Here is an 18,447-nt window from a genome sequence, read left to right as displayed (position 1 = left end):
AGCTAAAATAATTTAGCCACCAAAGTCTAATGAAGTTTTGCTGCCAAGGGAACTGTGTCTTTGTCAGAGAGACATCAACATCACAAGGCTAAGATATTCCCTTCAGCAGAACAGCTTCTTATATTACCAGTGATGGCAACTCTGGTGAGTCGCCATCACATGACTAAGTCAAGACTAAGTCATCTAAGACTACCATTCATCAAACAGGGTCTAGGAGCATTACTCTCAGATAGTCATTCAGTTTTAAAACTGTGATATTCTCTCATTATTTTCATCAAGAACGTTATTCAGAAACAGACATGAATTAATGAAAATGGTCTGAGGTTTAAAATGCTGTTTGATGGAATGTATTGGAGCGGCAAGGTAAGGTTTATTTATTTACGCCATGTCAATCTAGGTGGCCCAATTCAATTCAAGGATGAAAGAGGAGATCACTAACGTAACCCATGCATCCAGTTACAGTAATAGGCGTAGGCCTACAGCTTTGCATAATATTTAAGTAAGAACCTAAACATATTTAATTACTTTGTGTAAAATAAAAGTAATATGAAAGTATAATGAACAGTTACAAGACGATAAGGGATCACAAGGCAGCAGTTCAGGGGTGTCCTATCTATCACTCCATCCAATGATGGCCATGCCCATCTTCTTTACTAGCGCCTGTGATGTCAGTGTTTTAACACTCGCATGACTAACAGGTCATTTTGACCTGTTTTTGAGATTTAGAAATGGAATTAGATTGCTCAGGAAACACTCAAAACATTTTATTTCATATTTACAAAACGTATCAAATGGTAGAAAAAAAACAAGGCTTTGCTAGTATGTTAAGGAAAAATCATGAAAGGGAAAATTTCTCAGAGTTTCCTGAGCAAACCCAAAACACCTCAAAATCTCAAAATCAGGTTCAGTCATGCGAGTGTTAAACAGCAAGAATTGAGGAGAAAATCATTAGCAATGTTCATATAGCCTGTTCTATATGATGGTAAACTAGCCTTAGATTTAAAAAAAATAGAGATGCTTTGACACGTCCAATAATATCAAAGTATAATGAACAGTTACAATTTCTCAAGTAGAGACAATGAGGAATCACAGCGTGTCTGGGGTGTCCCATCACTCCATCCCAGTTTGATAGACAGACAGGGGGTCTTAACCCAGCCCAGTCTCATTTATGATTCTGGTTGGCGCCATGCTTCCATATAGGCTAGTTTTACTGCTGTCTATGAGTGTATTGGCTACAGTACCTATGGATGCTTGTTATCTCCTCCATGGCTGTGGATGACTCTGAGGTCAGGGTGACCTCTTGGTCACCCCAGGGGGTCACTTTTTAATGAAAGCATGTCCTGTCCAACGTATGGGGTTGCGGCCCACGAGCAGTTTGACACTCAGTCGCCATAGGAGAAAATGGGGTTGCCAGGGGTTAATCAAGTGCAATTTCTCTCTCTACGGCTCGGTATTTCCGAGTCCACTTTTGAGGATAGTGTGTGGTGAAACAGTTGAATGCTCTTGCTGTGCGATTTGTGGTTACACCTTCAAAGGTGTGTATGCCTGGGCGTGTGTATTTTGATGTTCCATTTATCTATTCAAGTTATAGTACCACACAGTGAAAGGCACCATGCATTTATTTGATTAGATCTGTGCCTACTTCTAGGCTGAGTATCAGTTTGAGCAGTTTGCTTTAAAATGAATCTTTAAGGCTGCTTAGGTTTGGGCTTTGTACATATTTTGCATGGTCAGCAATCACTTTTGTTCACTTGGGGGACCTGTAGTGAGCACTTATTTTAGCTTTGGAAACTTCAACAGATCATACTTCTGTGGTACATATGAACATTTTTATTCCGTTTTGTGACTCGGCTCATACTTCAAGAAATATGTGTAATTTTGATCATGGATATGGAGAGCCTGAAGCTATGAATCGTGATGTAAGAGACGATTCCTGGGAGGATCCCCCGAAAATAGACACTCTACAAAAGTGTGGTGAGCTTGTAGATCTGCAATTTTCAATACATTTTTGTCCCAGAATAGCGACGCTAGGATTTATGTTGTTAAAAACTATTGAGTAGGCCTATTAATAGCATGCTGTGCTTTTACCATTATCCACAACACAAGCCTACTTCACAGCATGCAGAAACAGGGACAAATTACATTTTATGTCCTGAGAAAAGAAAAGTAATATTCTTGCCAAACATATCTAGTGCGTTCACTTTTGTTTTCAATTAAAACTTTTCCTCCACTTTCATGCCTTTGCAGAGCATAACGTGAGAGTAAAGGCGCTGACAGATAGAAAGAGACAGAAACGCACTGGTGGTTCTCAGCAGCTATAGAAACAGACTGGAGGCGTCAAGTGGGTGCGTCAAAACCTATAGAATAGATGTGTCTTTCAGAGCTCTGTTCTATTTTCAAGCAGTGACGCAGGCAGGGCATACAGTAGACGACCAAATCACAATGTTTATATGGCATCCCTGCATTGATGAGTTCATACGTGTATTGCAGTATTTTATATCGTTGCAGTCGGGTGGAAACAGGCCAGTGTAGTCTGCATTATTTAGTCACCAATAGCAGAATTGGCTATGTATTGTTACTTTTCCACGACACTGTCATACGACAAAATAAAAAAATCACACCAAGTGTGAAGTAAGTGGTGCTATTTATGGACAGAAAAAAAAGATAATAATATGAAATGTGAAGGTACAAGGTTTCCACTCAACAGCAATGTATGTTTGTGTTTTCACTTTGATGAGAAACACAAACCTGTTTTATTGTATTTTATGAAAGGTGCAGGTCTGACACATCCTGTAAAACAGCAGTCTTCAACAGGGGGTCTGGGACCCCTAGGGGATCCTCAGAGTTACTACAGGGGGTCCTTCAAATCTTTGTTTGATAGAAACCTTTTTTCTCTTTTTTTTATATTAACCACTTGAACCATAGCATCCATATTCTGAGAACTTTAGCAGATCTACAAGCTCACAACGCCTCACAGCGCGAGGCGTTGTGAGCTTGTAGATCGGCTTTTTTCGGCAAAGAGCATTGGTGTAGAGGGGAAAAAGAGCTGACTAAGTAGTAGAGTGAAAGGTCATGTTTATTAAGTATTGACGGTTCAAGTGGTTAAATATCTGAAAACACAAATTGACTTGAATCCAAAATACACTGACGATTGTGCTGTCAAAAGATGAAACTATATGGAATCTATTAACAGGTTGTGGGGGTCCTTGCGTCATCTCTCTCTCAGCTAAGGGGTGCTTGGCCTGAACACGTTAAAGACCCCAGCTGTAAAATAATAGGTTTGTCTGTGAAACAACAGTAGTCCCATCTTCTTTAGTAGCGCCTGTGATGTCAGTGTTTTAAACAGCAAGAATATGGATGAGGAGAAAATCATTAGCAATGTTCTATACCTTGTTCCTTATGATGGCAAACTAGCCATAGATAAAAATAGAGATGCTTTGACACTTCCAATCCTCACACCTTTGATGTGACATGCCTCGTTGATGAGAGAGTTATTGGCACTTTTCTATCTGTCAGCGCATTAATACTGACAATTTAAAAAAATATCTTGCTACCATAATTGAAGCCTGTACCCTGGCAGCCTGCATTTACGTGCACTACTAACTCAGAGCCAAGCTGTTATCCGATTCTCTCCCAACTTGCTATAAAGATCGCTCACACAGCACAGTGCATGTCCCTGATCAAGATTTTCTCTGTTATCCACTCAAGTATGTTTATAAATAGCTTGTGTCTGTTAAGTTATATCACCAGCCGATCAAAGGATACAATTTGAGATGCAAGTGAGATGGATTTTGGCTGAACAAACCAGATCAAAGGAACTAATGTAGTGTACTTTAGCTTCCTGTTTATTGGTATCACAATGAAAGCTAATTTTAAGTATTATATGAGTTACAATGATGAATAAAAAATAATCTGCGCACACCCATTGGATCATGGTTACTGTATTCTAAAATATGGATTTTGTACTGACCATAAAACGTGGTCTGGAAAGTCTGGAAAACTGGCCTTTTTTTTCTCTCGTTCCCTATTCTATTTATGCAGAGAACAAAGGCTTCTCATGCTGACCATATTACCGTAAGCTAAAAATGACAACTACAGGTTTTACTCAACAAACCAAACATGGAAGTATGAAAATGTCTGCTAGTGTCATATGAAATCATTTCAAGTGCATGCTCAAATTGCACGAGTCCCCTGTATGCTTATTTCAGAGCGAAGGACATTAGTAGGCCTATCATGTCTTGATATTTTCAGCACAGAATGCCCCTATGCTCTACAAACCAAACAAAAAGAAGTGGGTTTGAGATACCATAGTGAAATCCTTGCAGACCTGGCAATGGTGAGTCAGGAGTGGCGTTGGTGTTATCAATCCATTCAAAATACAAACCCAAAGACACTTTATCAGGTTTGCTGCTAATGAGATTCATGGAACTATGCCTGGCAAAAGGCAGATTGCCATAGGTAATTACCACGGCAGATTAAAAGATTTTGCTCTCACAGCTGCCATCTCTATCTTAGTCTTAAGGCTTTTAAGCGAGATGGAAAGAGGGAACATGAGTTATGCAAAATTCAATACACACATCTTCACACATATACACGATCACTAGTGAGCGCACACACGGACAGATTTACTAAGGATTTGAGGGGCTTTTTTAGACCCTCCGAGACAAAATTAGCGTCTCTCCATATTAACAGGTTTGCACTGGTGAGAGAAAGGCAGATTTGCTAAAAGTTGCATGTTTGCATTAATGCATAATACTACTGTATGTAGGCTAGTTTAGAGCAGTGGTTCTCAAAGTGGGGACCGTCTGGGTATCCTCAGGGTTCCTTGAGGGGGTTCCAAATGGAACCAAATGGAAGGGTCCATTACACTCTCAGAGATATTGGGGTCCATGACAGAGAAAAACAAAAAACAAACAATGTTTTACATTATATTCTGGTGTTGGACGGCATAAATAAACAGCATAGGAGAAGTGACTGAAAATGGATACATATGATCTGCTAAAGCTCATATCTAGACATGAAACCATATTTATGGATTGTACAGTGATTCACGAACTTTTTCCCTTGGAGCCCCCCCTTCTTACATCTGACAAAAGCCCTCTTATCTCAAATCTGTTGAATCAATTATGAAGAATGTCTGACATTTTGTCACATATAGGCTTTCCTCAAAATTATTTTTACCCTAAAGGTGACCTTATTGAATGCCCTTAAAGCCCAAATTATGACTAAATGCCTCTGTCCCCGTACAAATTGCTCTTATCGTAATTCCCCCCTTAAAAAATGAATCTTTAATTCATATCCCGGGGATATTAATTCCACAGACACCTGTTTATGGGTCTATCAAGCGTGACAAATGACCTAATGAGTGGCTCCCCGTGTTCTCCTCAGGAGCAAAGACCTCCCATCGGAGCTCATTTTGCCCCCCGCTGATTGCTGGACGACCTCTAGCCTGACCTTGCGACGCTATACCGGGGGCGCGTGGTTAAGGTCTCCTCCCTGTCAGGACCCCTCCCAGCCCTTATATCGCCTCCCTTTTGTCGGAGTGTCTTGTTAAATGTCAAGGAGCGCTGATAAAACACATTACAGTTCTCGGTTTCACATTTGTGTCATTAATAAGACCATAAATTTAGACATTACAATAGGCGCTGCGGAGAGGGAGGGGGGGGGGGGGGGGGGGTAAGGTTGGCAAATCACCCCGGTGTCTTCCAGCGGATGTAACCTATCCTCAGGCGTGTATGAACCACTGTGAGACACAGTGTTAGGCCAGGTGGTGGTCGTACTACTTTACTACCTACAGCCTCTTAAGCCAGATTTATACTTAGTTATCGCCGGTGTCGTTTACCGAAAATTGGCGACGTACAAGCTCAGAGCGTGTCGCAGCGCAGCACGCTCTGAGCTTGCAGATCGCCTAACGGTGTGCGACACCAGCGGACGGATGAGTATAAGCCAGCCTGTTATAGAGCCACATGTGTGCTCTGACTGTGGGTAGATGGAGACACGCACACACACACACACACACACACACACACACACACACACACACACACACACACACACACACACACACACACACACACAGGACATTAGTATGCATAGCCGTGTTCATCACTGACACAGAGAGCAGCGTTTCTGTGTCTACAACTGGCAGCCCCACATCTAAGAAGTGGGACTGCACTAAAGAGGTTTAACACAGGGCCTCAGGGACGCACACACACACGTACACTCACACACACACACACACACACACACACACACTCACACACACACACACACACACACACACACACACACACACACACACACACACACGGTTACACTCTTGCAGGCTTGCACACACATTACTGACATGTACAGTACATGTACAGTATGTATACCTACACATACACTCTCACATACACGTATACTGTACTCTCATGCATACTCGCGCACACACACACACACACACACACACACACGTACCGGTACGTACGCACGCTTAAACACACGCGCGTGCACACCAGTACATGCCTGGACACCACAGCTGCTGGTGAAGGCACCAGGGGAACGCAATTCCCTTCCCTCAGATACACAGAAGGGAGAGAAGCCCAACCCACTTCTTTCTCAGTCTCTCTCTCTCTCTGACGTACTCTCCCTCTTTTTACTTTATTGTTGAGATTTTTGGCTCAACGATGTTTGAAGTGGCACAATAGCACACGCATATCATGAAATGATAATGTGAAAAATACAAAAATGTTATGTGTATACAAAATACAGTGTCATCAATAAGTGAAGTGAGACTGCATAAATTAATGAATGAGATGAAAGCACTTTGATGCCTACCTTTATATCAGTATACAGTTGAAGTTTGTGTCTCGTAATTGTTCAGTAGCAGTTACTGTACCTGTATTCAAGATTTGTTTCATCCTTAAGAATAGAACATTTTGTAATACAAAGCAATATGACATCACCACTATTTTAATTATTTTTGCATCAACATTGCAATCAGGCTTTGTGTATTACCGTTAGAACAAACAGCGTTTATTAATTCTCGATGCGCCTTAGTTTATCAGCACATAACCATCAATACTAATGAAAATTCACACACAAAGACATACTATACACGTGAATATTATATGAATGAAGTGTGTGTTGTTGCCTATTGTTGTGCAGTCCTCTTTGGATGGCTGTTTTGTTCTCACTATTCAGTTTTAGCTTGGGACCACATTTGTTTGGCGAGGAGGAGAAGGAGTTTGGTTTTGCTAATGTTTTCTAGGTTTGTGGCTCCATCAGGCGTTGCTTTGAAATGACTTTAGCCTCAACAGGGATTGATGCTTAATGCTCCGGCTAACATCTAGCAGCTTTGTAACAGCTGGGGGCAAAACTGTCACAGCTACTTTCGCTAATGATGTAGTTGGTGTTGTCATCTGGGATATGAGTTGCAAGGACTCAGAGTTCCATAAATGCCTAATGCATGCTGATAATATCAGCATTAAAATAGATATATAGTGTGTAAAATGTGTCTGTCTGTCTGTCTGTCTGTCTGTCTGTCTGTCTGTCTGTCTGTCTGTCTGTCTGTCTGTCTGTCTGTCTGTCTGTCTGTCTGTCTATATCACACCTATTAAATGTGTTGATTACAATATGTTTCAACAAGGCTCCAAGTGATTTCTTTGTTTGTGTGAGATGTGACATGAATATAGGCCTATATGCCATAGGGAGAAAAGCAAAATACCATTGCAGGTAAATTCCTCATCAACCTACAGTATAGGCTTACAGTAGGCTATATCTTCCCTGTTTCCTTTGCTCACATCTTTTTCTCAGAGCGAGCTGTTATGTTGTGGAATGTCCTCTGATCAGAATAAATGGTAATGTCTGGTGGTGACATTAAGAGACACAGAGGCATTTTCCATTTACCGTAATACCTCTCCCATAAACACCTCTGTCCCCTACTTACAGACTTGTTAAAGAACATTTAGACCATGGTGTCATGCTGACCGCACAGCGAGTGGCAGTTCAAACCAGTAGACCCAACTGTTGCACGGAAATTCCATGTCACGAATCAATGTTAGCTTGATATGTACCCCCATCCCAGACTTCATTGGTACTGTTCAATACAGTTGGAAAGTGGGGCAAAATATAGCAAATATCTCCACTATTTGGTGTGCAGTACAAAATCCGTAACAAAACTCATAATGGGATTTGTTTAAAAAGTGCACAAAAATGTTGTGAATCGAGCTATACTCTATATACTATATTTTGTTCTCTGAAATAAAAAAATATATATATATTGTTTGTCATTGACATGCTATGTAACTCGGACAGGACTATAGGCTAAAGAACATGGGTTGAGCTATGGTGAGGGACTTTGGTGTAATAATGCATCTTTAGAATGCAGGCATAGCATTCGTTTAGGCGGCATATGGCATTAAAAGTATCTGGAACATATAAACCGAAAGAAAAAGCAGCTGGTGTTTACATTTTAAAATGTTTCACAAATTGTAGTATTTCCGCGGTGACCATCTGTGCATAATCGTGTCTTGGTTTGGCTGCCTTCTTCCCACAGCCAGGATGCAGAGCAGATCACTGGTGACCGCGTGCTTCCTGGCCACCACTTTATCAAACTCCTCCTCACCGGAAGGCGTTTCAGAGCAATGCGTCAGGCAGAAACCTTGTATCTCCAAGTTTCAAAAGTGTATGTTTTTTGGTAAATTAAAGCCCTACCTCACCATAGAAGTGTTGCACAAAACTAGTGAAAATAGCAGATCACAACGCCTCGCGGTGCAAGCTATTTTCACTAGTTTAAATCATTTTTAAAATGATAAATACAAAACGAACGGTTTTGGACATACTGTAGAAGGTTTCCACCCGACAACAACGAATGGTTCTAAAACATTCTCATGTGAAGGACACCCAAATGTAGTCTTTGGCCAATTGGACCCCCATCTGAAAAGACGTTGTGCCAGAGAACCCCATAAGAGAAGATTTGTGTTGTTAAAATATTATTTCAAAATGATTCATTATTATTCTTAAAAGTTCAATTTTTTTAACAGCAGATCTACAAGCTCACTAGACTATGAATGGCTTTGTGGGGTGCTGTGAGCTTGTAGACTGGCTATTTTCAATCAGCCAAAGTATACTGCAGTGTAAAATAGGGTTAAAGCGGTTAAACTGATTTTGATGCTGTATTAACCGATTTTGCTGCAGGGGACCCCCTGGAACCCCCTCAAGGACCCCTGGGGGTCCCCGGACCCCACTTTGAGAACAACTGCTTTAGATTACTATACTGTACCCCAGAAGCTGCAGACATACAATAGGAACAGCTTCTTCCCACACTCCATCACTCCAATGAATAACTAACCCAGCCATATGACTTGTCATTGCATGTCCTCAGGGCAATGGCTGTCAGTCACAGTCGCGCATACCCACAGCTATGTCCATTGTGCAATACTTTATTTATTTAATACATTTCTCATAGCTTGAATTCAATAGTGCAGTGGCATGGATACTGAATCTGATTCTGATTGAAAATCCCTTCCATACAGTACTTTGGATCGGGACTTGGAGCTTATTTTTCCACACAAATTTACACATGCTTCCACCAAACATATTCGATTACAATTTGTCTACATGTACATAGATTCCCAGTGGCTGTAAATAGTCAGGTCACAGCAATACTGTACGTTTGTGAACTCATTTATATGTTTTATGCCACCGTTTCCCAGTGAGTTAATATCCCAAGTAAAATGATTAAAAAACTAGAAAAAAAAAAGATTTCTAAAGAATTTCATTAATAAAAATTTTTTTTTTTTTTTTTACAAAACATCAAGAGAGAAGGGAAAATAGCTGATTTATGTCAGAGATTTGTGTTGCTTCGTAACCCATTGTTAGCTTGTAGATCGGCTAATTTCACTTCCCGGGTCCTGGGAAGGCATAAAATATCTCTTTTGGGTCTCAACCGAAAAGGTTTAGGAACCACTGCTTCATGCAACGTAGATATAGATTCTGCATATATGGGCTGCCTGTTTGCCTCACAGAATTTGGAAAATGTTTCAGTACCTTTACATTTACAACATTAAAGCAGATAAAGCTACGATCTGTACAGCCCCATCTCATTCTGCACCCCTGTGCGCCGCTGTGGTCTCTCTGTTGTCTTACCCTCCCGATAGAGAGAGGTCATTTCAAAGATGTCCAGACTACAATAAAGAGTAAAGTGTCCTCTCTAGTGCACTGCCTGCATCTAATAACTTAAGACATTGTCAAGCAGAAGGTGTCCTAGCTACCCAATAGCAGGGTCAAACTTTCACAGTCAATCTCCAACCACTGCAGACGTGCTAGTTGTACAGTATATTGTATTAACATATTATTATCATACATGCTGGTCTTAGATTGTAGCGTTAACATACTATCTTACTGTCACTATGCAGTGCTAACAAGCAAAAAGCAAAAAAAAAAAGAACAGTTCAATGTGTTTATTATAGCACTGAGACAGGCCCTAAATCAAAATTAGTTCCAGAGTGTGATGAGTCTCTACACACCCGCTTTGCATTAATGTGAAATAATCCTGCATGACTTCCGCATTTGTGTACATTTATAGAGTGTGAACAAATGGCAGTATATTTAAATAAAAACACTTATTAACACTGCTGTTATGAGTGTATCAGACTATAGCGTACTGTAACTTTTAAAAAGCATTTTAGATTAAGCACCATGAAGCATAGCATCCCTATTCTGGATATGTCCAGACTTTTCAGCTGATTGCATGTCCAGAATAAATAATAGGCAAACTTGTACTGTAGATCAGCGATTGTTGGCGAAAAGACTTCATGTAGTAGAGGGACAAAAAGGGACCAGTTATGGGCACATGGGGGACCCCGGTAAATGAAGTAGGGTTTTGTGATGTTCAGGACATCTACAGTATCTATTAATTTACTGAATATCTGTCCGTCCATCGTCCGCTGTCTGACCGTCTGTCTGCATGCTGACATCACTGATACTAAACAGTGTCGCCACCATGGTAACAATGCCCAACTGACATCAACAAAGTCCAACTGACAGCACTGACTGACATCACCACAGTGCCCATATTTGGAGATCACAGACTGGCCTGGACATGGAACACCATATATGGGCATAAAAGAGTGCCAGCCAGACAAACGGATACAACAGGTATTGCAGAACTGGACATTGACGTTGACTATTCTGCCCAACGGGCACCAGTCTGGGTTCTACAACATTACTTCTGAGACTCCTACATTCAATCCCTCATCTCACACCCCCGGGCACAGGATTAGTGTGCTAACTGGTACAACTACTTTGCCATAAGCAGTCATGTGATTCATGGAATCAGGCAGTCACAACCAGAACTCTGTACAAGCTAGATGGTGAATAAAGCCCTTGGTTTGAAAGCACGTTGTTGTACTCTGGTATCTGAACAAACAACATAAACATTACAGGTTTAAGTACTTTAAAGCCAACTATAGGCCTTATTTGGAAATAACACAAGTAGCGCATTTAAGTGGCTTTACTTATCATCGCTCAGATTTGATTGAATCACTTTTTGGTATACAGTATGTATACTGGTTGGTATGTGAAAACCACATGATACACACCCCCCTCTTAAAGTTGGGTTTAATTTAGTTTATTCTGAGTAGTCATGTATGATTGCACTAAGCCCCCAGAATTGAGAGGGAAAAGTGAAGATGGAGTCGCCTGGTGGCCAACACTACCAAAGATTCCCTTTCTTTGACATCTATAGTTTTTTTGTCCGTTAATAGCTGTTAATTCTTGAATTATTTTATCCGATAACGTTCCATGCGTGAAGCAGTGTACATTCAACTGCAGCCTACCCAGTCCCGCGGACACAAAATGCCATCAACATTATTATACCAGTACAAACAACAGCAATACAGCACAAATTACATCCTGTCCTTTTGCTCTGAAGACATCCTTTGGGGGGTGTAAGTGGGTGAGATTCTAACTCAATCTGATGGTTTAGACAAGGCTTGGCTGGGGTTTGAGCAGTGCGTTGCTCCAAGCAGGCCCGCATGGTTGGGCTGTGGCAGAAGATTTCCCCCTGGCCCTTCACAGACATACATGCCCCCATATCATCCTACACCCCTGTGCGCCGCTGTGGTCCGATGACAGGCGCTTCTCCTCTCTCTACTCTGGTCGAGGCCAGATCTGACAAGCTCTCCAGCCAGGGTCACATGCTGTTGTGCACGAAACAGAAATGTAGCCAGCAAAAGGGAAACCATGCTTGTCAGCGCTGGAAGGAGACGTTGTATTGATGTAATGACCCCCCGGTGTATTCGCCTCCAGACTGTTCAGGGTGAGGGAGCCGTGGAAAACATTGAGAATCTATTACATGCTGAATCATTTTACTGCCCCACTCCTAAAGACCATAAACTATCTCCCTTGTCTATGGCCTCACGTTCCGGGTTAGGTATTTGCAATTGTGTGGGTTTTTTGATGACTTACTGTCTCGTAGCGCCACAAATGTTCGTCTGATCTGTCCATGCGGAGCCGAAACTGTGCAGTGAACACATCTCGAGGACATAAAAAGTCTTGGCCCTTCTGCTGAGCTTGTTGTGCCACTTGTTTTATGTTTCAAGTCTGGCAAGGAAGACATCTCATTTCAGGTCACTTGCCTCTAGGTTCGGCCTGCGGCTTAACATTGTCTAACTATGGGTACGTATGACATTTCCCCCTGAGATGGCCTAGCTGTTAAAATCAGACCCTGCGCTGTTTCCACGCTTTTATGTTTCGCATAGTTTGTATTTCATTGGGTTATATGGCTCCCCCTCCATTAAGTTCACACTCAGACCCCCGTTGGCTATTAAAACATCCCTGCAGCCTCCATGTGGAAGCACTACTAACCAAGCAAAGGGTGTTCCTTGTTTATGAAATAGAATTTAGCCTTGTAAGTCTAACGGTATAAAGCCAATGTCACAGTCAATGTCTTCTTTCCTTTCTTCCTTTTAGAATGCTGCTTATTTTTTCTCTGCGCTTGTCGTCAATAAACCATAATGTCTTCTTCTATATTTACACCGCCTGAGGGGTGACGCGTCTCTGTTTCAGATGTCACCTCTGTTTATGCTTGGGAAGATTAACTGAGAGGCGATGTTGTTGTTTTCATCCGTTGTATTTTTTTGTCATTATGGGTTTTCGCCGCTGTCCGAACACATTTGTTTTCAATTGTTTGAACAACCGGTGGCAAACAGCCGTGTGTTACGCTGCTGTATACTCAGTCATAACTGATTTGTTCATTTCCTGCTTTGCTTTTGTTCAGTCAGGCTTTTAGGTTACATTAGGGTGAAGAGCTGACAAGAACATGTGCAGCGTCATCCATGCTCACAGGGACTAGAATTTGTGTTCTTGATACTTAAAATGCCGAATGGCTTCATCATCACAACATCCATAGTGGCAGGGACCACCAGTGGTGTAAAGTAATTAAGTACTGTACTTAAGTACAGTTTTGAGGTATTTGTGCTCATAGCGTGTCGCATCTCGTAGATCTGCTATTTTCAAACATTTTGTACTTTAAGTATATTTTGGGGCCAATACTTTTGTACTTTTACTCAAGTACATTTTGAATTCCGGACTTTTACTTGTAACAGAGTATTTCTATACTGCAGTATTGATACTTTTAGTAAGCCAAAAATGGGAGTACTTTTTCACCACTGGGGACCACATACTGTACTCTATCGACTATCGTACACATATCGTTGCTGTCAGGTTGAAAGTGAAACCTTGTATATCCAAAAGGAAAAAGGAACCTGTGTTCCCAATTTGACTAAATAACGTGGTTATTATTGAATCACATGCTGTTGACTTGACACAATAGTAGATTTACAAGCTCATAACATTGAACTACATACAGCAGTGGTTCTCAGCCATATGATTGGCTATACAGCAGTGGTTCTCAGCCATGTGGTTCTCAGCCATATGATTGGCTAATACAGCAGTGGTTCTCAGCCATATGATTGGCTAATACAGCAGTGGTTCTCAGCCATATGATTGGCTATACAGCAGTGGTTCTCAGCCATATGATTGGCTATACAGCAGTGGTTCTCAGCCATATGATTGGCTAATACAGCAGTGGTTCTCAGCCATATGATTGGCTATACAGCAGTGGTTCTCAGCCATATGATTGGTTATACAGCAGTAGTTCTCAGCCATATGATTGGCTATACAGCAGTGGTTCTCAGCCATATGATTGGTTATACAGCAGTGGTTCTCAGCCATATGATTGGCTATATACAGCAGTGGTTCTCAGCTTTTTCTGGATCAGGGCCCACTTAACACGTCTTTCTGCTGCGGTGTTAAGTGGTCAGATGGGTGGGCCACGTGCATTTTCAGAGCTCTCAGAGTTGATTTGAATGATCAATCAATCGTCGCTCTGGCTTGGATCGATATGGAACTGACAGTGTTCCTATCGGTACCACAATTTCTCAAGGTATTGAAGATCAAATTATTATTATTTTAATTTTTTCATATATATATTTTTTTCATATTAATGTTATATTATCATTAAAATCTTGTGTTTTGCCAATTATTTGGGGACCCACTTGCCATACCACCGCCTCCCACCAGTGGTCCCCGGGCCACAAATCTAGAATCACTGATATATTATACTTATATTATATGTATTAACATAAATTACAGTATAGGCTTATACACGCACGCACGCACGCACGCACGCACGCACACACGCACACGCACACACGCACACGCGCACACACACACACACACACACACACACACACACACACACACACACACACACACACACACACACACACACACACACACAGTATTATGGTGGAAGGTGCTACTAGCATCAGCATATAATATATAGTTGCTGTATTCTCATATCATTTCTCTATATGCGATGGTCAGTTGTCAGCATCTTTTCACTGATACAATAATGTTATTTTTTACAGCTGCAGAAGCACGATCGTGAAGATGAGGATGTTCCCTCCAAGTGGAGAACCGAGGAAGAAATGGCTGCCGAAGCTTCTGAACTGAGAAAACTGCTCAACTAAGCCCACCTGGTAAATTATTATTATTTTATTTCTTCAGGTTAGAAGTAATTTTAAAACTTGGTAACTTGGTGTTTCCATAATTGTTTTATTATTAGGCCTACATCATTACATTAAAGGTAGAGTCAGGGATTTTCTTTAGTTAAAATACATGTTAAATATATTCTGATCTGATTGCGCAAGCATAAAGTGAATGGCAAATCGAGTGGCGAAGTGAGTTTAACGTCATTTAATGCAATCAGATAGGACTTTTCTTGCATATAACTTCTGGGTATGATGATGATGTCAGGCACATACCCTCTTTAGTGTTTATGCAGTAACAGACGGTCTCCGTGTCTCTCAAGCTCTTTTATTTGATCAAATTGCCAACCCACCTGAAAAAGTATTTTCTGTTTATAAAGGAGATGGAGAGACGGGAAGACCCCAGTCACTAAACACTCTAATAGTAATTATTACTCTCTGAATAATAGAGCTTTAACAAAACAACAACAACTATGTTTGTTTTAACCAAATATTTAGATAGATGAGTGGAATCAAATTGAGTAATATTTGGTGTAGCCTAACATTGTTTAGAATGAAAACCTTAGTAGCTGGCACTGGCTTATTGTGTTTGTTGCGATTCTTTGAATGTTTGCGTTTCCATACAGGATGGTGTTCTGCAGATACCTCAGCACCCCTCCTTGTTTGAGTGCCATCTGGAGGCTTTATTGAATTCAATGTAACATGTGATGTTAATATTCAATCAGCTAAGGCTTTTGTTTGTGTTGCTGAAGTTCTTCTTACATTTACTGTATTCAAAATAAAATGGCAGAGAGTGAGAGAAAGAAAGGAAAAAATTGTACTGTGCTGCATTTACAACAATTATGTTTTAAATTTTGCTTTGCACTTGTGTAAGGACTTTATTGTCCAAGGAATTCAACTGATAACGAAGCACAACACACTCTTTGGTTTGGTTGCAGGGAAGAATATTGATCACAGAAATTAGCCTTCATTGTATTTATCCACTTTCTATTAAAAACAATCATTGAGGTCAAGTTGCTTCTACACCGTGAAATAATACGTTTATATATCCATTTGCTACTCTCAGCGTGTACAAATCTAACCAAAATGTTACATTTGCACACCAGGAATGCATCCGTGTCATTTTAGATTTTAACCCCTTTAACCATTATTTTATAGCAGATACAAGCTCATAGCACATCATTTCTTTACTTGTAGATCTGCTATTGTTTTAGCTTTTTTGACATTTTGTACTAAAATCTTTGCTTCTTGGGGTCCCTGGAACAAAATATTTTCAGATGGGCGTCCGCGGCCAAATACAAATACAATTTTGGGGGTCCTTCACATGAAAAAGTATGGTCACAGCAAAGTTGATGTGTTGTTGTGATTCTCAGCACACCGTGGTTAACACGGTTGGTGATGAACTGTACATGTGGGTGATAAACACAAGCAGCTGTGCTGGGATTAGATTTAACGTGCTGTTTGGTGACAGTTCATGAAAAAAGCAGATAGAGAACATTTAGAGGTGTTTGTGAGAGCTGAACGCCATCTGTAAATCAAAGACATTTGGTTATAAATTAATGTATACAACATTTATACCTAATAGGATTGATGTGGCTTACGTTGAAATCTGAAGATAATTGAAGAAGATAACAGTACTCATTTGAATGTTGTTAAAACTCAAAACATTCTTGTTTGTTTTTTGTTTTTTTCTGAAGAGGATACACACCTCTTGCTGTTGGAGCATTATTTGAATCACAGATTCACTGTGAATCACAGTGTCAGTAATGTCACTATAGGAACTTCACATTAAACCGCTATCAGTTGAGGTACTGTATAGAGTACACTGACATTGTTATAATACCTAAGACCTTTGTTTTTCATGCTTGAAGAATGAACAGCACGTAACAGCATGATAGTTTACTATAAATTTAAGTCAGCATTCCATTATGAACGAAAGATTAACTGGGAAAATGGATGTATTCCTAGATGTTACGCCGGATAAATAAATGTATATTTCATCAACTCTCACCTATTCTTCACAGTGGGCAATAAGCTAACAACTCTGCATGCTGAAATACAATGTCTGTACCTATATGGCTCTCTGTGGTAATCAAGCTGTAAAAGGTGCCATGAATTTTAAACAATGTTACTAAGCATGAGAGATTCTTACAGGGCAGTAATTCAGACTCTTTGGTAGAGAGAAATCCATCAAGCACGCAGGCCCTGCCGTGTGCTGTGCAATAATGGCTGCCTGCCCAAATAGGTAAAACTATTTCCTCATCTCGGTTCCTATACAACCGAGACCATGGTCAAATGAATCTTCAAGCAAATCACAACTAATGGTAATGTGAAATAATTTGCATTTGCATTTTACACTAGGATGTTATTAAAACATAGCACATATAATTAGCAATCGTATAAGCAATGTTGTTCTCGCTGGAATTCCAATTAAAACATGTCTGCTTTTATTAAATGGTCGAGTCCCGAACAAGCTTTATTGTGAACTGTAATTATTTTGCTGCCTGGGCTGTAAAGGCTTATGGACTGCATAGCGTTCACACCATGGACTGCAAAGGCTTCTGCAGTGTTCCAATGAATCAATTGTCGATTGGACACAACCCTTTGAGATTGGTTTCAGAGACCTTCTAGAAGTGATTAATGTGTTGTTTATACTTCAAAAGAAAGTGAGCGCTGCTAAAGTTTTAGAAAAAAAAAATGAAACCATTATTACAAATTTCAATTATTTTAGAAAACGAGAAGATGGACAGGAAAAACATAATTGTAAATTGTATAGCTGAAAAGTATTCCATTCCAAGACGGGTTTCACACACCTTTTTATATATTATCCTGTAATTGTAAACAATCTATTTTTAATGGATTTTGTCTATTTCCAATGAAAGCTATTCTATTTTCTTCCACATTCAGGACCATTTCATATGTTGTAGAAACCCTTATGAATTATACAATTATTTTTCGACTGTCACCTATATCTCTCCACTGCAATCACTGGGTAAGAGAATACAGCAAAGTGAAGCATCATCCCTGCCCTACAAACACAGCAAGAGGCCAATTAGCACTCCAAGTTCCTTTCTGGACAAAGAGAAGGAAATTCCTTCATTTCCCCCATCAGTGAATACCCAGGTAATCCTCTAAGGGCCAAACCGAAGATTCACAATTAAAAGTGAAGTCAAGTTTTTTTTTCTTATGGGACAATGCAACAACACTGCAGGTATGCTAAATGTAGCACAGGGTTTGGTAAGTCCAACCTTATTGTAGTGGCTAAACGGGTTGAGGCATTGCACACTTATCAGGTTAGATATTACACACAGTCAGCGATGTAGCGGAGGCTGATGCAGTTCTGAAATGTCCTATGGGACCTCATATCTACTCATCATCTTTGCATTCCTGCTCTTTTTGCCTGCTTGTG

At 40.4% G+C, this 18,447-nt stretch overlaps 1 protein-coding gene across 2 annotated transcripts in view; it reads left to right on the top strand.

Annotated features, from left to right (window-relative positions):
* fhit (fragile histidine triad diadenosine triphosphatase) overlaps positions 1 to 15,743 on the top strand; it is a 408,209-nt gene extending 392,466 nt beyond the window's left edge. For both annotated transcript variants that reach the window (XM_080727799.1, XM_080727798.1), the window contains 2 exons: positions 14,919 to 15,029; positions 15,665 to 15,743. In XM_080727799.1, the coding sequence (XP_080583925.1) occupies positions 14,919 to 15,020 (102 nt within the window). In that variant the 3' untranslated portion in view covers positions 15,021 to 15,029; positions 15,665 to 15,743. The remainder of the gene's footprint in view (positions 1 to 14,918; positions 15,030 to 15,664) is intronic.
* Positions 15,744 to 18,447: the final 2,704 nt, after the last annotated feature.

The sequence above is a fragment of the Nannobrachium achirus genome (assembly GCF_963921795.1).
Source record: "Nannobrachium achirus genome assembly, chromosome: 6".
Taxonomy (NCBI): Eukaryota; Metazoa; Chordata; class Actinopteri; order Myctophiformes; family Myctophidae; genus Nannobrachium; species Nannobrachium achirus.
The sequence above is the reverse complement of the archived record's forward strand: the minus strand, read 5'-3'. Positions and strand labels throughout refer to the sequence as shown.